General features: G+C 40.1%; 1 protein-coding gene and 1 non-coding gene across 2 annotated transcripts; one reads left to right on the top strand and one right to left on the bottom strand.

Moving 5' to 3' along the window:
* Window positions 1-14308: 14308 nt before the first annotated feature.
* LOC133779410 (uncharacterized) lies at window positions 14309-16951 on the bottom strand. Its single transcript, XM_062219375.1, has 3 exons — window positions 16306-16951; window positions 15671-16191; window positions 14309-15478 (listed from the first exon to the last, which is right to left on the bottom strand). Exons 1-3 carry the CDS (start codon window positions 16949-16951, stop codon window positions 14309-14311), a joined length of 2337 nt encoding a protein of 778 aa, XP_062075359.1.
* On the top strand, window positions 16302-16408 carry LOC133781236 (small nucleolar RNA R71). Its single transcript, XR_009870023.1, has one exon. It is a non-coding gene; the product is annotated as a small nucleolar RNA R71 (small nucleolar RNA).
* Window positions 16952-24242: the final 7291 nt, after the last annotated feature.

The raw sequence follows: 24242 nt of genomic DNA, 5'->3' as shown, positions 1-24242 counted from the left end.
AATTATATATTTTGTAATTAATTACATTCATAGGGTTGTTAATAAACTAGTAATTAATTTTGGAATTAATTGATTAGTTTAATAAAACACATTTAATCTAAAATAGTAAATGGGAGAAGGAGAACATCTTAATGTGACCTATGGTCGCCATTATTAGTACAATACCGTGAGATATGAATAGGGTCTCGGGGCAGTTTTGTTTCCGTCCCCCTAAGGAAGGTTTCTAGACATAACAATACCAAGGTTGACTTCTTACGAAGATAGGAGGAAGTGATGTATTTTAGGCTTGACCGACCCTAAGGCGGCACTCTTAAGTTAAGTCATGAAATCCAAAATAATGGGTTACACTTACAAAGATGTAATTAAGCTTTTGCGATGGATAATTGCATCTTGACCAAACTAGCGGTACTTTATATTTAAAAAAGAAAATAAAGAGTTATTTTAAGTTTTAAATTATAAAGATAACATTGTCTTATAAGCTATCTGAATTTAACTTGACTGACCTTAAGGCGACACTTTATTTGTTTGGTAGTTTTATCGTGGAAAAGTAAATGTTAATTTATGTGTTTTAATTGTTGTATTCATGCATCATGTTTACTTTCCAAGACATTGATATTTTTTCAAATGATAATATTATTATTATTTATTTATTTCAATAATGTCGAATGGTGGCAATCCAATAACCGCTGCCCGCTGCCACTGCCCCAAAGAATGTTTGGGACAAATATGATGCCTAGATTCAATCCAATAATAAGGCAAAGCGTTACATGCTTGTGAGCACTGCGTTTGAGATAATGGATTCTCTGCAGGCCATGTTTGGGCAGCAATCTGATCAAAGTAGACATGAGGCTACTAGAACCTACATGACTACTAAGGTGAAGAAAGGTGTTTATGTACATGAACATGTTTTACACATGATCAATGTGATGCATGAAGCAGAAATAGATGGGGCCATAATTGATGAGCGTACACAAGTAAGCATTATACTGGAATCGCTCACTCCTACCTTTTCTATGTTCACCACCAACTATATTATGGATAAGTTGGAATTCAACATGACCTAACTATTGAATGAACTGCAGACATTTGAGTCTCTTAACAAATCTATTACAAAAGAGACTGAAGCAAATGTGGTAGAGGATAAATCTTCAAACTCTGAGGAGAAATCCAAGAAGAGAAAGAAGAACAATAATAATGACAAAGGAAAGGGCAAAAAGTCCAATAAAGGCAAGAAGGCACCAAAAGCCAAGGAGAACAAAATTGACAACAACTCAAAGAAGAAAGATCTGAAAGGAAAATGTTTCCACTGTGGAGTTGAAGGTCACTGGAAGAGAAACTGGAAGAAGCATCTCTCTGAGTTGAAAAAGAAAGGTAAATATGATTTACTTGTACTTGAAGCTTGTGTAATGGAAGATGATATGTCATCCTGGGTTTTAGATTCAGGAGCCACTAACCATGTTTGTTCTTCCATGCGGATACTTGAGTCATCAAGGGAGCTGGAAGATGGTGAGGTGACCGTGCGAGTTGGAAGTGGAGCGCTCATTTCAGCAAGAGCAAAGAAAACAGTCCATTTAATTTTTGGGAGCAATTATTTAGTTTTGAACAATGTTTATTTTATTCCTGGATTGTCTAGAAACTTAGTTTCTTTATCTATGTTGCAAGAATTTTTTTTTTTGATATTTCTTTTAGTAATAATGCAATTGTTATTTCAAAGAATGGTTCAAAATATGTCAAGCAGAACATAATAACAGACTGTATATGCTCAAACCAAATGAACGAATGCTGAATAATTAAGAATTATTTAAAGTAGCAAAACCGCAAGGTAACAAAAGACAAAAAGTTTCAAACAAGGATGACATCTTTGGCATCTTAGACTTGGTCATATAGGTCTAGATAGGATAAACTGGTTAACAAAAGATGGACCTTTGAGAGAACTAAGAGTTGGAACTCTTCCAGTTTGCGAATCTTGTCTAGAAGGAAAAATGACCAAACGTCCTTTCTCAGCAAAAGGCAATAGAGACAAAGAACCTTTGGAGCTTGTACACAGTGATGTCTGTGGTCTAATCAATGTACAAGCAAGAGGTGGGTATGAGTATTTCCTCACTTTTATTGACAATTACTCAAGATATGGTCATTCTTACCTAATTCTTAGGAAATCTGAAACATTTGGTAAGTTTCAATAATTCAAAGTTGAGGCTAAGAAGCAGTTAGGTAAGACTCTAAAGACGCTTCGATCTAATCGAGGTGGAGAATATTTGGATTTAGAATTCAAAGATTTCTTACTAGAGCATGGTATTCTATCCCAAATCATAGCACCAGGAATTCCACATAAAAATGGTGTTTCTGAAAGAAGAAACAGGACCTTGTTGGACATGGTCAGGTCTATGTTAAGCTACTCTTCACTTCCTCTCTCATTCTGGGGACATACACTTCAAACATCGACGTACATTTTTAATGTAGTCCCATCTAAGACCATTAGCAAAATGCCACTGGAATTGTGGAATGGAAACAAACCTAGTTCGCACCATTTCTGCATTTGGGGCTGTCCTGCTCATGTTCTTAGGCCTAAATCAAGGAAACTTGAATCAAGGTTGGAAGTGTGCATTTTTGTTGTCTACGCTCCAGAAATAAGAGGTGGTTATTTCTATAGTCCCAAGGATCAAAAGGTATTTGCTTCAACAAATGCGACATTCCTTGAACATTATTATATGAATAACTATAAACCTCGGAGAAAGGTAGTATTGGAGGAACTCACAGCTGATAAGATTCCATCACAATCATCTTCATCATTAAATGATAAATGACAAACCGAGGAAACCATATTTCCTGAAAAAGAAACCTCGGTGCAACGTCGTAGTGGGAGGATTGTGAGATAACCTGTTCGCTTCAAACATGAGGCACATGTCCTTGTTTTTGATACAGACAAGGACGATCCACTAACCTTTAAAGAGGCAATGGGTGATCCTGAAAAAGAGAAATGGCAAGAAGCCATGAACCAAGAAATGGAATAGATGTATTCCAATTCTTTCTGGGAACTTGTGGATCCACCTAAAGATGTCAGGTCCATAGGGTGTAAGTGGATATACAAGAAGAAAAGAGGTGTAGATGGGAAACTAAAGACTTTCAAAGCGAGGCTTGTAGCCAAAGGTTACACTTAGAGAGAAGGTGTTGATTATGAAGAAACATTTTCTCCTATGGCCATGCTTAAATCCATTCGTATCCTCTTATCCATAGTGACTGCCAATGATTATGAGATATGAAAAATAGACATCAAGACAACATTTTTGAATGGATATCTTGATGAAAGTATCTATATGGTACAACCAGAAGGGTTCATAAAGAAAGGGGAAGATCAAAAGGTGTGCAAGTTGTTGAAATCCATTTATGGATTAAAGTAAGCATCTAGATCTTGGAATATCACTTTTGATGATACAATTAAAACATATGGCTTCAAACAGAATGTCGACGAAGCAAGTGTGTATAAATAAATCCAAGGAAAAGTGGTGGTTTTCTTAGTTCTTTACGTTGATGACATTTCGCTCATTGGGAACAATGTAGAGACATTGTCAAACGTAAATAAATGGTTAGCTGAAAAGTTCCAAATGAAAGATTTGGGCAAGGCGAGCTATGTTCTGGGAATCCAAATCCTAAGGGATAGGAAGAACAAGCTCTTGGCACTTTCTCAGGCTAATTATATAGATAAGGTGCTTGAAAGATTCTCTATGGATAATTCCAAGAAAGTTCAATTATCTACCAGACATGGAATTGCTCTCTCCAAGGAACAATATCCCAAGACACCTCAGGAGGAAGAGGATATGAGAAAGTATCCCTATGCTTCAATAGTTGGGAGTCTGATGTATGCTATGTTGTGTACTAGGCCCGGCATATGTTATACATTTGGGATTGTAAGTCAAACCCTAGTTTGGAACACTGGATTGCAGTAAAGCACATTCGCAAGTATCTTAGGAGAATGAGAGACTATATGCTGGTATATTCAGGGATGAGCTAAACCCTACTAGATACACTGATTCTGATTTCCAATCAGACAAAGATAGTCAAAAATCGACATCTGGGTCAGTGTTCACTCTTGGTGGAGGAGTTGTGGTCTGGAGAAGCATTAAGAAATCCAACATAACTGATTCAACCATGGAACCCGAATACATAGTGGCTTGTGAAGCAGCTAAGGAAGCGGTTTGGTTGAGGAAGTTCTACACTGATCTGGAAGTTGTTACATATATGGATAAGCCACTAATCCTGTACCATGACAACAGTGGAGCAGTAGCTAATTCCAAAGAACCTAGAAGCCATAAGAGGGAAGCATATAGAAAGGAAATACCATCTGGTAAGAGAGATTGTACACCGAGGTGATGCGAGTGTTATGAAGATAGCATTGGAACAGAATGACTGACATGTTAACCAAGATACTTCCTGCAAAGTCGTTCATGGGTCACGTGCGCAATATGGGATTAAGGGAAATTCCTCACTTGCTTTGAGGGCAAGTGGGAGATTGTTAGTATTAATGCCCCAAAATTATGTAAAGACATTTTATTTGTATTAAATAAAAGTACAATTTTATTATATTTGAATGTTATAATTATTGTTTGAATTAATTATATAATAATATCAAGAAAATTCCCTATTCATTCAAGAGAATTTCATCTTGTATTAGTACGAGAGAATTAAGATCATATATAATGAATAAAATAGTCAGTAACATATTAAAGTAAGGAATATTTAATGAATGGTTACTAGTACGATTTGCTATGCATACAAGATGCAAGTAATCTAGATTTAGATTACTGATGTGGATATATATCTTAGTAAAGGTGTTGTATATAATAGAGATTATATATGACAGGGCTGATGAGAATTAATTATCTTTATAAACTTGCCGTTTAACGTAAAGATTTAATTCTTGTCATAATAGATGATCATTTGTAGATCAGTCTAAATCCTGAGTATTCGTGAACTCCTGTTTATGTTTATTGGATCTTTTGATTCACTCATTAAGGTCTCTTAGAATAATAAGGCTAATGACTTTTGTTTTGGAGATTCAATATCATGGATGGCTGGGAGCATGAATTACAATATTGAAATCCATGCTTTCTTAACGGATCGAATATTGGTTCCCTTAAGGGTTGATTCTCGAACTGAATAGTTATTGAGCTCAAATCTATAATTAGATTATAGATGAATTATTCTCTAGTGAATTAATGGTACTTAAGGATCAAGAGGTAATTAGAAGGGTAAAACGGTAATTTTGGCCAGCTCTAATTAACGAACCAATAATGGAGGACAAAACTACATATATTGATTATATCAATGGATCTAGAGAAAACCCTGTAAATATAATTCTATAAATACTTAGAGTGCAATTCCATATTTATAGTTGAGTAATCATGGAATTAATAAATAAGATTATTAGATTAAAGAGTTTAATTAATAATCTGGTTTATTGAAGTTTCATATTATAGGTCCATGGTCCCCAGATCACATCTGTCCTACACTGTCAAGGGTTAGGATGTCAAAAGAAAGATTTGTTAAGAGAAATGACTAAATTGCAAAGGAATTACTTTTCCAGGGCAAGGAAATAATTATTTGATAATTATGGATAATTGATTAATTGTGAATTAATTAATTATTTAACTATATAGTTTTTATTTTGAAAAACTATATGTTAAAATTAATATTATTCTTGTTTGGATTAATATAAAGAGAGAAAATAATAAATATCTTATTTATAATATAATATAATATTTATTTATTTAATTTAAAACTGATATTTTAAGATAAAATTAATTTTGAGTTAACTGATATTTATGTCGGAATAAATATCTTCTCTTAAAAGTTGATTAAATAAACAAATGAGAAAATTAGGGCAACCCTAATAAGGCTGGGCGACACACACTGTGCAGTACAGTGTGTGGCGCCTAGCATGAGGGATTTTTATCCCTGGGATTTGAATTTTGAATTTCAAATAAATTTGTTTAATAAGTTATTTAATTATTCTTTTTAAATATGATTTAAATAGATAATTAAATGAAAATATATAATCATTTTTAATTTGAATTATATTTTAATTAAATAAATGTTATTTAATTAGATTAAATGTTTTTTTATAAATCTAATATACGTGATATTGAGAAGAGAATGAAAAATTAGACTCTCTCTCTAAAGCGATAGTTTTCTCTAAACTTGAAAACTATTCTAAACCTTCTCTATGTCAAAAACTCTCTAGATCTCATGTGTTGAGTACATCTAGAGAGTCACATAAATCAACCTTTTGAATCCTACGTGCCCACACACGTCCTTGTGTGTTTGAGGATTTTGGAAGATCAGGGTGTGAGGTCTTAGAACACTGGATAGGAAGATCGTTGATTTATACAAAAAGACTCAAGGACACTTGATAGGCTATAAAAGGTAATATCTGATCTATTTGTATGTGATTTAATATTTATATATGTGTATGATCCTAGACGGTATTAATATTTATTAAAATGGGTCCATATATTCCGCTGCATACCTTTGATTTGATATTTAATACAAACACCTAGGTCGTGTCTCCCCCTGTAGCCCAAGCGAGTCGAGTCCAAGCTCGCATCTGAGACCACTAACTGTCTATCTTGACTTATGTACCTGAGTTTGTGGTCGACAGTGCTGTTGGAACCCCTGGAGTCAAGCTCAATTCTGATGCTTTGACCCGCGTGGGTCAAATTTTCAACAAACTCGGGGCCCCTCAGTGGGAATTCCTAACCTTCTGTCAAGACGCCAACACTCTTTTCGACAAGAGTGGCAAGTTGTTCTCCCCGGTTAGTCATTTTTCCTAGCCCCCTTCTTCTGTGCTAACTCTGATTTGCACTTTGCTAACCTTGACCCTTTTATTTTATTTTTTTGTGTAGGCATTCATATCTTTTGTTCAGCACAATTTCTTGTTGAATAGCGAGGTTACAACGAGCAAAAGCGCTTGCCCAAGAGGTCTGAGATGCCCAGTTGAGGCTTGAGGACGACCTCAAGAATGCCCGGCTCGAAAATTGCAATAAGGGATGCAGAGGGCAAAAGGATTCCCGAGCTTGAGTCAAAGCTGGAAGCGACCTTGAAGGAGGTCCAAAGGATTCTTGAGCTTGAGTCAAAGCTGGACGCGACCTTGAAGGAGGTCGAGGCTAGGGATTTCGAGATCAAACAGATTCAGGAACTCAACGCTAAGCTGAAAGAGGAGAAGAAGATGAACTTTAAGGTTATCGATGCTGAGAATGCTCTTCTTCTTGAGGAGTTTAAGACCAAAAAGGATCGCTCCATAGACATGGTGATGTATCGGATTTGGGCTAACAACCCCGACCTTGATACCAACTTCCTTGCTAGCTTAGAGACCGAATTCGTTGCTAAATCGCAGCTCGACTCGAGGAGGAAGAGGCGAGGCTCGAGGCTGAGGAGATGGTGGAGGCTTCCAGGACTACGGCCGAGGAGGCAGCTAATCCCTGAAATCTAAATCATGGCCTGTGACCCATTATAATTTTTGTAATTATATTTTTTGTGTCCTTGGGGCAAAGAAAATTTACAGCTTGATTATGAGCTATTGTAATTATCTTATGACTTTATATTTTAATAGTAGTTTTTATGCTTTCAACTTTTTGGCTCGAAAGCCTTTTTGCACATTGTCTACCTTTAGCCTTTTGCCTTAATACTATGCATCATATTTTTGCCTCGAGACATTTCGAGCATGTTATTATCAAGGACCTGCTTTTATACTTGTTTATTTGTACAAATATACGTTGGGTTTAAGTTCGAATTTCAATGCATTCATGCATAGTTTATTCGAAATGCCCATGTTCGACTTCGTTATTATCAAGGTCGAACCTTACTTTTACCATGTATTTAAGAAATACTCAAATGGTATGTAAACTCGTTACTCTAGTTATATTTTGTTTTTCCAGTTACTTTTCCTCATCCTTGAGTATGGCCTCGAGGTTGCGAGGTCGAAACTTATTTGCAAAAATTTCCAGCCCTAGTTTAGACTTATGGTTTTTAGTTTGTTTATCTAGAATTCCAACTTTAAACTATGTCGATTAGGTTTTGCTGGTTTCTTCCAAACTTGTTTAGTTCGTGTGTTTGGTTAATGATCCATACACTTATTGTTTTCTTCATGTTGGGTTAATAATCCAAACATTGCTATTAGAGTTAATTTTATTTAGTGTTATATTTTTTCGAGCCTATGGTATGATTGTATACCACTTATGCCCCCTTAATATCCTATGATTGCTATCTTAGGTTATTGAATTTTGAGGGTTTGTAAAAAAGTATAACAATAAAAGTACAACATGCTTTGTGAGCTAATTCCCCACCCCAAACTTACAACCCAACATTGTCCCCAATGTGGCTAAAATAATGAATAAGAATTAGCTCGCCACAAGCTACACTCACCACACTCACCCCAAACTTAATCTTAAAAATAATAATTGACAAGTGAGAGCAATTAAGTGGGTAGATAAATGGAAAGTGTATTAACGGGGAAAATGTGATGCATGTTCGGGTTAAATGAAAAAAAATCAGGTTAATAGGCTCAAACGTGGGTGACTAAGGAACACATATCATACAAGGAAGGCTAAGAAGGCTCAATCGTCCAAAGATGGCCTAAATCATTTCTAAAGGATAAGTGGAGCTAGGATTTCGCCTCAAGGAAATGCATTAACCAATTCTAGATGCTAATAGCATAAGCTCAGCAATCATTGACAGAAAAGATCAAAGTAAGGTGGGAAAATCAAAAGTATACCCTAATGAGGAGAGACTAACAGAGACATCCATAATATCCAGCAATTAAACATGAATGGGCCGCATATAAAGCCAGGCAGAAACAAGCATGGATCGAATGGAAAAAATATCATCATCGAGCAGTACACTAGGCCAATAGAATAAGTTTTTTTAAAACTCTCATCACAAACAAAAACACAAAAACAACAAACAATAACATCCAGAACAAAAACAGAAACGAACACCTATATGACAACTAACACTAACACAGAAAAACAGCAAACAGAATTAAAATATATATATTAGGATTAGGAAACCCCCTTCACTCGGAGTCCTCATCGGGAGCCTCCGGATTGGGTGCAGGGGCTGAGTAGTCCGTCCATGGGTCGAGGAGTTGCTGTGGGAACTGTGGAACCATCCTGGGAGTTTGCTTTTTGAATGAACGTTCCACGCTGCCGTCTCTTTGCTGCTCGTACTGCCAAAATGCTTGCATTCTGTCACATAGTTCGCCCTGCCGATGATGCATTTGGTGCTGCATCATCTCGTACTGAGTAAACCGCTCCCTGAGGGCATTGTCGACAGGGGCAGCAGGGTCATGCACTGAGGAGAAGGCAGAGGCACGATGAGTCCTCGACGCTCGGGCCGGGCCAAAACTCACTGCTGCTCTAGGATACAACAGCCCCTCTTCGGGCCATACCGGTACACCAGCATCTCGACATAAGGCAGTAATAGTGGCTGGTAAAAACAGCTTCCCTTTGCCCCGCTGTGCGCACTCAAAAATTTCCCGCGCTAGGACTGTGCCAACATCCACTTGCAACCCCTTCCGAATGCAATATAACATGAAAGCTCGGGCTTTGCTGACAGTGGAATCGTGCGAAGTTGGGCATAAAGTGGTCTGCACAAATGAATAGAGACACTTCAGCTCGTGCTCTAAATCCGTCCGTCTAAGCCGCAGGTTGTCCTGTTCATCGACATCCCAGACATCACCTGGAGCGACATTTTCCATCACTTCAACCAACTCATCCCCCCGAATCTCTCCTCGGTTCTTGGAAAACACACATTCCCCTGTCTCGAGCCCAAACAGATTATTAATTGCCTCGGCAGTAAATTGGACTCGCACTTCACGCACTGTGACTACGGTGGGCCATTCCTGAGATAAAAAATTCGCGTAGAACTCGCGAACAACTTCAGTGAGAGCTGGTTCCGGTGTCACAACAATTTTATCCCACCCCCTCTCAGTGATTGTTGCCTGCAACCATTCAGGTAACTCTTTGATGCCCTCTGAATCTGCCACGAGTCCCCGTTCCATGTACAACTCGCGATGAACGACTTGATTGTTGTATTTTGCCTCTGCAACTGGGCAATAGAACTTGGCCACTTCATTAAACTGCCGCCTTTGGCCTTTCTCTTTGTGAGCAACTGATTTTACTCTTGGCATTTGTGGATGGTGAAGGAGAAGAGCTTCGGCTGGGGGCTGGGTCGGACAGTAGCTCGGGCTGGGTTGTTGACGAGATTCTTGGGCTGGAGAGAAGTGGTGCTCAACTGGGACACACGGAGCAGGGATGCTGTAGGCGCGGGTCTCGGCTGACCACAATGGCGGCAGGGACTCTCGGGATCACTGGAAAGGCTCACTCGGCTGCACAGGGTCGTGGCTGGTGATGTGAGGTGGTTCTCGGTCTAGGGTCGCCGTGGGTTGTCGTGAGGGTGACGAGATGGGTCGTAGGGGCGGAGTCGTGGTTAGGTGAGATGGAGAAAGAGATGGGATGGCTTGGTGGCTGTTGGGATGGGCGGATGGGATGGCTCGGAGTGGTGAGAGGCGGAGCTGGGTGGCTTGGGCGATTTCTGAGGTTGGGGTTTCAGGGGCGGCGGTCAACGGGGGGGGGGGGGGGCTGAGGGATTTCTGAGGTTGAAGTTGGCGAGGGTATACTCAATATAACTATATATATAGATATATATTTAGAATAAAAGTAAGATACTTATATATATATATGATAAAAGGAAAAGACTAATATAATTAATGTATCAGAAAAGGGATATACGAATATATATAGATATATAAAAGAAAAGTAAAAGTAACAATATCTATATATATATATATGAAGTAGACCCTCAATGGGATGCGATGTCAGGTGCATGGGGTGGGCTAATGTGAGGTGGATGGGTTGACTACATATGGGGGCCCAATTGACTAACTCATAAAGCCCAATAAACTAATAGGGTCAAATGGACCCTTTTTCTTTGGTTTTGAAAACAACAGGCCTGCTGGGTCCACAAATAGACAAAATAATACCATTACTTGGTCTGAAAAATGTAAAACGCCCAATGATTGCCCAATCAATACCTTTATCATTTGCTCCACTGTTTTTTTTTTCTTTTCAAACACGTGCGATTTTTCTTTTCGAATCAAGCAATCCCGTGCGAAGCCCCGATATGTTTCTCTTGGATCCAGCTTCATTTAGTTGATGCCCAGTGTTGCTGACTGATTGCTATAGCAACTGGGCAACAACTCTTTCCCTGCGACCCTGCTAAATGCTAAAGCAATGATATAGAAATCCACCATTCCAGAAAAATAACGCCTCTGCCCAGACTTCTATTTTCAGCCGATTCCCAGCTTTATCAACTCCTGGCTGACCTGCTGCTTGATGCTCTATTTTTTTTTTTTTCAAGGGGTAATACACCCCAAACTTAGTTACATCCATTATTTATTTACAACTGTCTCTTTCACTCATGGGTTGCCCAAATGTGCCACAAGAAATGCATGGCAACCCATAGCCTTTCTCCTTCAAGCATCCTTCAGATTGACGGAGGTCTTTTCTCTGTCAACCTCCCCACCAAAATAATGTTTCAGCCGCTGTCCGTTAACTGTGAATTCTCTTCCCAATTTTTCATCTTTCACCAGGACAGCTCCAAATGGATACACTTCCATCACAGTAAATGGTCCAGACCAACGGGACTTAAGCTTTCCAGGAAATAGCTTCAACCTGGAGTTAAACAGTAACACTTGCTGATTTTTCTCAAATACTCTTTCCTTGATCCTGCTGTCATGCCATTTTTTCATCTTTTCCTTGTACAGCTTTGCATTTTCATAAGCAAACAGCCGCATCTCGTCCAATTCATTCAGCTGCAGCTTTCTTGCTTCTCCCGCCACTGCAAGATCCAAATTTAACTTCTTCAACGCCCAAAATGCCTTATGCTCTAATTCTACAGGAAGATGACATGCCTTCCCATAAACTAAGCGATAAGGTGACATGCCTAAAGGAGTTTTAAAAGCTGTACGGTAAGCCCAGAGTGCATCATCTAATCGTTGGGACCAATCCTTCCTGCTGGGATTCACCACTTTTTCAAGAATTCCCTTAATTTCTCTGTTCGAAATCTCCGCCTGCTCGTTGGTCTGCGGGTGATATGCCGTGGCTATTTTATGCTTTACACTGTACTTAGCTAATAAGTCAGCCAAGACTTTGTTGACAAAGTGCGTCCCCTCATCACTGATTAGTGCTCTTGGCGTCCCAAATCGTGTAAAAACATTTTTATGCAGAAATTTCATTACCACTTTGGCATCATTCGTTGGACTAGCTACTGCCTCCACCCATTTCGATACATAGTCCACAGCCACTAAAATGTAGAGGTTCCCAAAAGATTGGGGGAAAGGCCCCATGAAGTCGATGCCCCACACGTCAAACAACTCCACCTCCAAAATGTAATTAAGTGGCATTTCATTCCTTGCTGAGATATTTCCCACTAGCTGGCAGCGATCACATCTTTGAACAAAATCGTGGGCATCCTTGAATATAGAGGGCCAATAATAACCTGATTGAAACACTTTGGCAGCAGTGCGTTGTCCACCAAAATGACCACCATATGGAGCTGAATGACAGTGTTCCAAGATACTGGAAACTTCAGTTTCTGGTACACATCTTCTCATTATATGATCTGGGCACTGTTTGTACAGGTACGGCTCATCCCAGAAATAAAATCTGATGTCATGTAAGAACTTTTTAAGCTGCTATTTGGTGAAATCAGGTGGATGTACACCCCCAACTAAAAAGTTTACAACATCCGCATACCATGGTACTTGTTCTTGCTCCACAACCAGCAGTTGTTCATCAGGAAATGAGTCTTGAATTTGTAATTCTGCCTCTAAATTGCTGCTGTGAGTGTTAGTTTCCAGCCTTGATAAGTGGTCCGCCACTTGATTTTCTGTCCCTTTTCTGTCTCGGATTTCCAAATCGAACTCTTGCAGCAACAAAACCCAACGTATTAGCCTCGGTTTAGAGTCCTTTTTGGCTATCAAATACTTGATAGCAGAGTGGTCCGTGTACACAATAACCTTAGTTCCAACGAGATAGGAGCGAAATTTTTCAAATGCAAAAATCACAGCCAGCAGCTCTTTTTCTGTTGTAGTGTAATTGATTTGGGCATCCACTAATGTTTTACTGGCATAGTAAATAGAATGAAAAACTTTATTCTTCCGCTGCCCAAGAACAGCTCCAATCGCGAAGTCACTGGCGTCACACATAAGTTCAAAAGGTAATGACCAGTCGGGTGCTGTGATCACTGGTGCTGTAACAAGGGCTGACTTCAATCTCAAAAATGCCTCTTGACATTCATCAGTAAACTCAAAAGGCCTATTTTGCTCCAGCAAGCTGCATAAGGGTTTGGACACCTTTGAAAAATCCTTTATAAAACGCCTGTAAAAGCCAGCATGACCGAGGAAACTTCTAATGCCTTTTACTGTGGTAGGGGCTGGTAGTTTCTCAATAACTTCCAGTTTAGCCTTGTCAACCTCTATCCCCTTGCTAGACACTTTATGCCCCAATACAATGCCCTCTTGTACCATGAAATGGCATTTTTCCCAGTTCAACACTAAATGAGTTTCTTCACACCTCTTTAAGACTTTTTCAAAATTCTCCAAGCAACCTTCAAATGAATCCCCATAGACAGAGAAATCGTCCATGAATATCTCCAAAATACTCTCAGCCATATCTGAAAAAATCGCCATCATGCACCGCTGAAATGTGGCCGGTGCATTACACAACCCGAAGGGCATCCTCCTAAAAGCGAATGTGCCGTATGGGCAGGTGAAAGTAGTCTTTTCTTGGTCTTCAGGTGCGATAGAAATCTGATTATACCCAGAATACCCGTCAAGGAAACAAAAGAACTCCTTACCCGCCAAGCGGTCCAACATTTGGTCGATGAAGGGCAAAGGGAAATGGTCCTTTCTAGTGGCTTTGTTTAGTTTTCTATAATCCATGCAAACCCGCCGCCCAGTAACTGTGCAAGTAGGAATAAGTTCGTTGCTGTCATTTGTAACTACTGTAACACCCCCCTTCTTTGGAACACATTGGACCGGACTCACCCAAGTGCTATCGGAAATTGGATAGATTATCCCATAATCAAGCCACTTAATGACTTCTTTTCTAACCACGTCCTTCATTACTGGATTCAACCTCCTTTGCTGCTCCACAGAGTGAGTACAATCAGATTCCAGCAAGATCTTGTGCATACATAGTGCTGGACTAATCCCTTGAATATTAGCCATTGTCCATCCAATCGCCCTTTTATGCTACTTCAGCAATTTCAGCAATGCCTCTTCAGCAACAGACTCCAGACAGCTAGATTTTATCACAGGTAAAGTATCATTGTCGCCCAAGTACACATACTTTAAATGACTTGGCAGTGGCTTTAACTCCAGCTGAGGTGGTTCTTCAACAGATGGTTTAGGGGCCTGAAAGTGCTTTTCTGGCAAATTTAGAGCTTCAAACACCTTACTATATTTCTTGGTTGGTTGGCAAGAATCTACCCATGTAATCATCTCCTCATCTTCACTGCTATACTCCTCCTCATCTCCAAAAATCTGGGTTCCCATAGCAGCTTTTTCCACCCTTTTATTGAACTTCTCAGCTACCAAAGTATCAACAACGTCAACTCTAGAGCATTCTTCCACTTCATCCGGGAATTTCATAGCTGTAAACACACTAAAGGTAATTTGTTGGTCATTGACCCTCATGGTAAGTTCACCATTCTGCACGTCAATAAGAGTACGCCCTGTAGCAAGAAAAGGCCTACCCAAGATTATAGGTACCTCTCTATCCGCTTCATAGTCTAAAATGATGAAATCCGCCGGAAATATAAATTTATCCACTTGAACTAACACATCTTCAATCTTGCCCTCAGGATGAGCCATAGATCTGTCCGCAAGTTGTAAAGTAACAGTAGTGGGTTGTGCCTCACTAATACCCAGCTTCTTGAAAATTGACATAGGCATAAGGTTGATACTAGTGCCTAAGTCGCATAATGCTCTTCCCACATCTCTACCCCCAATTGAGCACGGAATTGTAAAACTGCCAGGATCTTTTAATTTAGGGGGTATTTTACTTTTCAACATTGCGCTGCATCCTTCTGTAAGTGCTACAGTTTCAAACTCCCCCAAACGCCTTTTCTTCGTCAAAATATCCTTTAAGAACTTGACATAATTCGGCATTTGCTCCAATGCTTCGACCAAGGGGATATTAATATGCAGCTGTTTCAGTACATCCAAAAACTTTCTGAACTGAACATCCTGTTGTTGTTTGCGAAATCGCTGCGGAAATGGAAGGGGCGGTTTAGGACCAGAATTTACTGGAGCAGTTTGCTGACCCTTTGCTATAGCAACTGGGCCAGTTTCAGCAATTTCCTGGGCAGTTTTGTTACTTGTTTCTCCTTCGCTTTGGATTGAAGTGGGCTCTCCACTACCCTGTATTTCCCCATAATTTCCCAGATTTTAACCATTCCGCAGCTGAATAGCTTTACAGTGTTCTTTCCCATCTCTCCTTGGGTTTTCTGTATCACTAGGCAAAGATCCTTGTGGCCTAGTTTTCATTTCATTGGCTAGCTGGCCGAGCTGCATCTCAAGATTACGAAGAGAAGCTGCTTGGCTTTGTATTACTGCATCGTTCTTAGCCATATACTCCCTCATTAGATTCTCCAAAGAATTCGGCTGGGTGTTTTGAACATGTTGTGAAGGTCTTGGCTGTTGTGAAAAACCTGGTGGATATGCTTGTCTTCCTTGTGCTGGTGCTGTGCTTGAACTTGCTCCTTGACCCCCCCATGACAGATTAGGATGATTCTTCCATGCTGGATTGTAAGTGTTAGAATATGGGTTGTTGTTGCGGTTGAAATTCTGATTTCCCACGTAACAAACGGAGGCTGGATTTGAAGGGCAATTCTCAAAAGTATGCCCGTCCCCACAATACACACATGATACTTCTGCACTTTGAATGGCAGCAGCTGGCTGAATACTTCCTCCCAAACTCATATTCTTCAAGATGTTGGTCATTGAGGCCATTTGAGCTGTTAGAGCCGTTAATGCATCTACTTCAAGAACTCCCGCCACCTTTCTACTTGTAGGAGCTCTAGTGTTTGACCATTGATAGTTATTACTTGCAATCCTTTCCAAAATCTCAAATGCTTCGTTGTAAGACTTGGAAAGAATGGCTCCATTGGCTGAAGCGTCCAAGACCATTCGAGAGGCTGCATTGAGACCATTGTAGAATGTCTCCATTTGTATACAATGTGGGATACCGTGGTGTGGACATTTTCTTAAAAGCTCTTTGAATCTTTCCCACGCGTCACTAGTGGACTCATCTTCCAGCTGCTGAAACGACATGATTTCACTTCTAAACTTTGCATTTTTGGTGGGAGGGAAGTACTTTCTTAGAAATTTCTCAGCCAAGTCATTCCAATTTGTAACGGAATCGGGAGGAAGGGTGTTGAGCCATGATCTAGCTCGGTCCCTTAAAGAGAACGGAAATAACTTCAGCCTTAACGCCTCTTCACTTACTCCTTGAGGCTTAAAAGAATCGCTCACCTCCAAAAATGAACGAAGGTGGAGATGAGGGTCCTCCGTTGGCATCCCGCTGAACTGCCCCACAGTTTGGAGCATTTGAAACATGACCGGTTTGAGCTCAAATTGAGCTGCTTGTATTTCTGGCCTCACAATGCCTGGATTTAGCTCATTAAACATGGGGGCAACGTATTCCCGTATTGCTCTGGCTCTGTCATCCGCCAAAACAATGGGATTAGTAACTTGCTGGCCATCCCCCTCATCATCAACACGTTCAGCCATAGTGCCTCGACTTTTAGCCTTTTGATCTTTCCTCCTTTTTCTGAAAGTTCGTTCGATCTCGGGGTCAATAGGAGCAAGTTCACTGTCCTCTTGCTGGTTCATACACTGTAGGTACCTGAGATTGCACACCCCGAACCAACAAGGTTAAAAACAATGAAAATAAATTGTCAAATAGTTGATAAAACAGAATTTAATTTTAAAGTCCCCGGCAACGGCGCCAAAAACTTGTTGTGAAAATTCTAACGTTTAAAATATGTGCAAGTATACACAATCGGCAACAAGTAATACAGTGACAAAGCGTCAAAGTTCGTATCCACAGGGACTTTTTAACTAAATTAATGTAAAATCAACCAAAAACAACTTATAAAATAGTAACCAAAACAAAGGAAAGAGTGGGTAATTAACTCTGAAAATAATTGTAGACAAACAAAGGAATTAAACCAAAAATCAGAGATTAAAATGACAAAATACTGGGTGGTTTTCAGATATAAGAAAAATGGATTCGGGTGATTAATTCCCCTCGGTTCGTTCCAGTTGTTACAGCAATGGGTTAGCAATTATGACAGGGTTAACAAATTTCGTAAAACCCAGCAAGTTTTTCCCAAAACGTGCAATCTAATGTCTATACTCCCCTTCTATACATTCCTGCATGAAATCAGATTATAAACATTCATTTAAGCATCAATTCTTAAGTTATGCAAGGTAGCAAAACATTCATATTCTACTACTCAAAATCACCTAAAACTAGATGAATCTCTTGCATCAATTGAATGAAATCAGCTAGACTTCCCTTTTCCAAGTTAGATCTAGCTTAGTAAATGCTAAAAATGGCCAATAATTAACATTCAATAACAGTAAAGTACATTCAATTGAACAAAGACATAATCACTTAGCCATTGCATTTATATGTTGAGTTCATACTTGAGGGTTCATAATCACCCAAACCCTTAGGAAATTAGTTCATAGTTGCAAACTTAAACATGAAAATAATACAGAAGTAATCCATGGAGTTTGCAGAAATTAGATGAAATTAATACAAAGAGAAAGAAATGGTGTAGGAAGAATGAGTTGTGAGCTCAAATCCTCCTTATGGCATCAGCCTTCTTCCTTCTCTGTTGGTCGTACTCTTCTTAAATCTTCTCCCTGAAACCTTCTCTGTACTTAGCCAAAACTTCTCTCCCTTTCTAAAAATGGTCCATTTACCAAAAAATACGGTCGCCTCCTCTAATTCTAGGGTACTTTCCTTTACCCTAATTGGACAATCTAGATCATTTGCCTACATGTACTTTGTCCCACATACTCAGCTGACTCAGTACTCAGTACACTTGCCACCTGGCCGCCTCTTTTCTCTTCATTTAATCCAGCTGGAGTATTTCTTTTTTCACGAAGTCCTTTTTCTCTAGCTTCTATTTAATTGCTAAGACTGACTGCTACAGCATTGTTGAGTTAGCATCCTCCCCTTTTCAGCAACATTTCCCTTTGATTCACAGTTCCCTCAGCTCCTATTTCCTAACCTGAGTAACAAAACATAAACTACATAAATCACTAAAAATATGAAAACACAAACACAACTACTCCTAACATAAATTTACACTAATTCGACACCATTTCAACTAATTACAATTCATTACTCTTTGATTTGGTTTGAAAATTAAGTTTAAAGACATAAAAATAACTCTAAATCTTAGAGTTATCAACAACATATGAATGAAATTCAGTACTTTATTGACAAAAGGAAAAAATCAAATACACACTTTGTTAAAACAAATATATATCATTCCTACATTACTGATAATAAGGTCATAGATGTTCACCATTCCAAGCTCGCGGAACCAATCCTCCATTCAACCTCACTAGCTTATAAAATCCAGATCGAATAGTGGACTCGATCTGATAGGGTCCCTCCCAATTAGGCCCCAGTACCCCAGCAGATGGGTCTCGTGTGGCCAGAAACATGCGCCTTAACACCAAGTCTCCCAATCCAAATTTCCTATCTCAGACCCTCTTGTTAAAATATCTCGCAGCCTTTGCTGGTATGCAACATTTTTCAACTGGGCTTCGTCTCATCTTTCTCGATGAGGTCTAGACTTTCTTCGAGCTGGGATTGGTTCGAGGTTTGGTCATATGCACCGTGCCTTATTATTGGGATTTGGACCTCGATGGGAAACATGGCCTTGCACCCATAAGCCAGGGAGAAAGGGGTATGCCCCGTCAAGGTTCTCGTCGTTGTTCTATATGCCCACAGGACTTGAGGCAGCTCCTCCGGCCATCTCCCCTTTGCTTCTTCTAGCCTTTTCTTCATAGAACTTTTTAAAGTCTTGTTCACTGCTTCGACCTGGCCATTTTCTTGGGGAAGAGCCACAAAGGAAAAGCTTTTTATTATCCCATTCTTTTCGCAAAAGTATGTAAACAAATCACTGTCGAATTGGGTCCCATTATCCGACACAATCTTCCTGGGCATCCCATACCTACAGATGATGTTTTTCACTATGAAATCTAGGAATTTCTTCGAGGTGATGGTTGCTAAAGGTTCAACTTCGGTCCATTTTGTGAAATAGTTGACAGCGACTACAACATATTTTACTCCACCCTTTCCAGTTGGCAAGGAGCCTATGAGGTCGATTCCCCATACTGCAAATGGCCATGGGGAGCTCATCATGGTAAGTTCGATGGGTGGAGCTCACGGTATCAAAGCAAACCGTTGACACTTATCACATCATTTGACATACTAGTATGGGTCTGCCTTGACTATTGGCGAGAAATATCCTTGCCTAATCACCTTTTTTGACAGGCTGTGCCCCCCGGTGTGGGCTCCACAAAATCCTTCATGGATTTCTTCCAAAATCTTCTTTGCCTCGGGGGGAGTTACACACCTAAGTAGTGTCATAGAGTATCCCCTTCTGTGCAATTTTCCTTCCAAAATGGTGTATCTTGGTATTTTGTACAAAAGCTTTCTAGCCTCGTTTCGGCCTGCTGGGAGACTTCCAGTTTTGAGGTAGTCAACTATCGAGGTCATCCAGGTTGTGAGTTAACCATGTTTACATCTTCTTCCTCAGGCTCGGTTATGCTCGGGGTTGGTAGGAATTCTTCTGGAACCACCTTCAGTGTGTCATCTTCATTGGTCGTGGCGAGCTTGGCTAATGCATCTGCATTCGAATTTTGTTCCCGGGGAACTTGTTCTGTAGCGTAGAACTCAAACCCCCCAAATGCTACCTTAACTTTCTCTAGGTACATTGCCTTTTTTATGCCACGAGCTTGATGTTCACCCAGGACCTGGTTAACGACCAATTGTGAGTCACTGTAGCAGTTGATGGCTTTTGCTTTAAGCTCGGTGGCTATCCGAAGACCCGGTAACAACGCCTCGTACTCAGCCTCGTTGTTCGATGCCTCAAAGCCAAACCTTAGCGCCGAGTGGAATCGATTTCCTATCGGGGTGATTAGAATGATTTCTGCCCCCGATCCATTTTCATTAGAGGACCCATCAACATAAAGTCTCCACAACTCGCGGGTTGTGGTTATGACTTCCTTGTTGGAGATCCATGTACACTCGACAAGGAAATCTGCCAAAGCCTGACCTTTGATCATTATTCTGGGATGATAGGTGATCTCAAACTGTCCAAGCTCGACAGCCTATTTTAACAATCTCCCGGAGGCCTCAGGCTTGGATAATACTTGTCTTAACGACTGACCAGTTAACACATGGATAGGATGTACTTGGAAATAGGGTCGAAGCTTTCGAGATGCGTGCATTAGGCTTAAATCTAGTTTCTTCATCAATGGGTATCTCGATTCTGCCCTCAGTAACCTCTTGCTGATGTACTATACGAGTTTTTGTATTTTCTTATCCTTCCAGACAAGTACTGCACCAATCGCATGCTCGGTTGTTGTAATGCCCCGAAATCCCTAATGCAGTTTAATGGCTGGATTAGTAGGCTGGGAGGGCCATAATTGTTTAATTATTCCATTAAATGATAATATGCATGTTTATGTGAATTATATTATAATATGATGTTAAATGCATGCGTGTGGGTCCACATTTCATTACAGGGGTGTTTTGGTAATTTGGCCCATTGAGGGCATAATAATATATTTGTATGCATGTCGGTGATATATTGTTGAGACCACATTATAATATGGGTTTGTTCGAGCTATTCGGCATGAGACGATCTTGGATTATTAATTAGCTGTCTAGTCATAACAAGTTTAAGTTCGGGGCTCGGGATGAGTCTCGGGATGAGTCTCGGGGTGATTTTTAATGATTAGAGCGTTGCCGGGAATTAAAGGGTAACGGGATATGAATTATTGATGTTTGAGATTATCGAGAATTGGAGAGTGTTAATTATAATTAACGAGATATGTGGGAAATACCAATTTTGCCCTTGGAAGCCTTTAGAAACCCTTATTAGACCTAGGGGTATTTTGGTCTTTTCACCCCTAGTATAGATATAACCCATTGAAGGCTATAGAAAGGTAGTGAAAACAAAGCATCTTCAATAGCTTCTCATGTACCTTTTCTCCTTCTGTTTTCTTTGTGATTTTTGAGCCATTCTTGAGGATTCAAGCTTAGGAAGTAAATCTTGTGAGCTTAGGAGTGTGTTCCCCCATTGAAGAGCATCATAATCTAAGCTTGAGGTCATTTTCTAGCCATTAAATTCCCTGGTTTGCTCTGTTTTAGTTTTGGTTTTCAGTTGGGATTTCTAGGTTGGATGATTGGTTTTGTTGGGAGTTTTGGCTAGGGTTCTTGTGGTTGTGATGTTTGGGGTATGTGAGGATGGTTTTTGGGTTCATTTGGCACCAAAAATGAGGTTTGGAAGCATTGGAATCGAGTTAGAATTGAAGGAGTCGAAGAAGGAGGTTTTAGGGGAGAGTTGTTCTGGGGGTAGCGCTACAGCGCCCATCAAAGGGCGCTACAACGCTACAGAGGATGTTTGCTGGGCGGTTGGGGGTTCTGAGTATAGCGCTGGAGCGCTAGGGAGCAGCGCTGTAGCGCTACTCTGTTCCTCCATAATCCCGTTTTGAGTGTTTTTAAGGGTTTTTGGCTCGAGGTTTCAATCCTTAAGGCCCGGGATCGAATCTACTCACCGTGTTGGCATGTTTCGAGGTCCCGAGAGTGGGGTTTAGGTTAAGACCCTTTCATGTTGATTTTCATTAATGGAGGTTATAATTGGTTATGATTAGGTAACCGCTAAGGAATCAAAAGGTCAATCGTTCTCAGGAGTCATTCTTATTATATTTCTCGCTCGAATCGGAGGTAAGAAAGTTGCACCCTGTGTATATGACATGCATGATTGTTGTTGAGGAACATTGGTTGATAAATGTGGACATTGATTGCATATTAAATGCTAGCGGATGTTGTTTACTTGCGTATGACATTGATTAGTCAGGAACGACACTGATCGCGTATCACTGACCTAAGAGTCAGAAATGGCATAAGCGTCCTGAACGCAAGGCCGAATGAAGATTAGATCTAATCGATATCAACGTTGAATGACTCTAAGGCATTAATGATGGACCGACCCTAAGGTTGATGAAACTTATAAGCGCTTGGCTAGTCTGGGACTAGTTACTCAGAGCCAGGGCCAAAGGCCTAGGTGATTGCTTGTCACATGGCTAGGGAACAATATTCCATGGTTATGACCCTATGGTCATGAGGTAGGTTATGTTGGTGACTAGTCATCATGCACCTAACATGTTTAAGCTAGTGAAAGGTTCACTTATCTGTTAAGCCCCGGTGACCCTATCATCGCATGGCTAAAGGGAGTTGTACCCACCTTAGTGACTTTCCAATTGTCACTCCTCTACTTTGGACTGATAGTCCTGAATGATTATTATGATCATTGTTGATATTATATTCATGCTATATTGTGTTTTCTTGCTGGGCTTTGGCTCATGGGTGCTATGTGGTGCAGGTAAAGGGAAAGAAAAGGTCACCCAGCCTTGAGTGGAGAGCTTAGGTGGTGATGTGTACATATGCGGCTGCTTGACCACCACGGCCAAGGAGTTCTCAGAGGAACTAGGGGGTTTACCTTATTTTTGCCGCTTAGGTTGGTGGGTTTGTAAATTTGAAACAGTAATGACCATTTTGAGTTGTAAATAACTTGTAATTGTTTTTTATGGGCCCATGAACAATTTTATGTATTAAATAAAATATACCCTTTCCTTAGATGGTTTTCCACCTTAGCCTATTAATAACACTTAGATGCACGTTTCTAACCAAAGGACTCGGGTAGCGGATCAAATTTCTGGTTCACCGTAACTGTTCTGGGGTAACCAGGGCGTTACAGTTGTGGTGAGATATAAGTATAAGACTTCCCCTGCGATTGGCTTTTACAAGATCATCAGTTTGACGAGATGTTTCTTAAGGTTCTGAAACACGAGTTCACACTCGTCCAACCATTCAAACTTCTTGCCCTCTCTCAAAAGATTAAAGAATGGTAGACACCGATCTGTAGATTTCAAGATAAACCTACTTAAGGTTGCCATTCGTCCAGTTAGGCTCTGTACATCTTTATGTTTTCAAGGTAAGGGCATGTCAATTAACGCTTTGATCTTGTCAAGATTAGCCTCTATACCCCGAGCATTCACTATAAATCCCAGAAACTTACCCAAGGATACTCCAATTGAGCATTTTTGTGGGTTGAGTCTCATATTATATTTTTGGAGCACCGTAAAACATTCGGCGAGATTGTCTACATGGTTACAGTTATGTTTGGACTTGACTAACATATCATCCACATAAACTTCCATGTTATTCCTTATTTGCTCAGCAAACATTCTATTCACCAACCTTTGGTATGTGGCTCCTGCATTCTTGAGCCTGAAAGGCATTACATTGTAGCAGTACAAGCTCTTATCGGTCACGAAGCTCGTATGTTCTTGGTTGGGTGCATGCATGGCTATCTGGTTATATCCAGAATAAGCGTCCATGAATGACATGATGCAGTGACCTGTAGTGGCATCTATGAGCTGGTCGATTCGAGGCAAGGGAAAATAATCCTTGGGGCAAGCCTTGTTGAGGTCTGAATAATCGATGCAAGTTCACCACTTGCAATTGGACTTCGGGACCAACACAGGGTTGGCTATCTAATTAGGGTAGAAATCAACTCTGATAAACCAATTTTCTTTTAACCTTTCAACCTCCTTTTTCAGGGCTTTCTTTCGATCGTCGTCCAGGAGCCTCCTTTTTTGTTGCTTTGGAGGGAAGCTTTTATCTATGTTGAGTGCATTTCTCATAATACTCGGACTAATCCCTACCATATCCGAGTGTGACCATGCAAACACATCCTGGTTTTCTCTCAAAAAGCAAGTTAATTGCTATTTTGCACTTTCGGAAAGATTTTTCCCTATTTTTACCACCCTCGTGGTATCTTTCTCATCAAGCTTCACTTCTTCA

Source organism: Humulus lupulus, chromosome 5 (assembly GCF_963169125.1).
Source record: "Humulus lupulus chromosome 5, drHumLupu1.1, whole genome shotgun sequence".
Classification (NCBI taxonomy): Eukaryota; Viridiplantae; Streptophyta; class Magnoliopsida; order Rosales; family Cannabaceae; genus Humulus; species Humulus lupulus.
The sequence above is the reverse complement of the archived record's forward strand: the minus strand, read 5'-3'. Positions and strand labels throughout refer to the sequence as shown.

What these genes read in the sequence shown, in the direction of transcription:
- LOC133779410 (XM_062219375.1), bottom strand. Translation starts at nt 16,951, where the DNA reads ATGAACCAGCAAGAGGACAGTGAACTTGCTCCTATTGACCCCGAGATC. An exon ending in AAGAAAATGTCCACACCACG is followed by an intron (nt 16,192 to 16,305) that starts GTATCCCACATT and finishes CTTACAACGAAG; the next exon opens with CATTTGAGATTTTGGAAAGG. An exon ending in ATATGGCTAAGAACGATGCA is followed by an intron (nt 15,479 to 15,670) that starts GTAATACAAAGC and finishes GGGGAAATACAG; the next exon opens with GGTAGTGGAGAGCCCACTTC.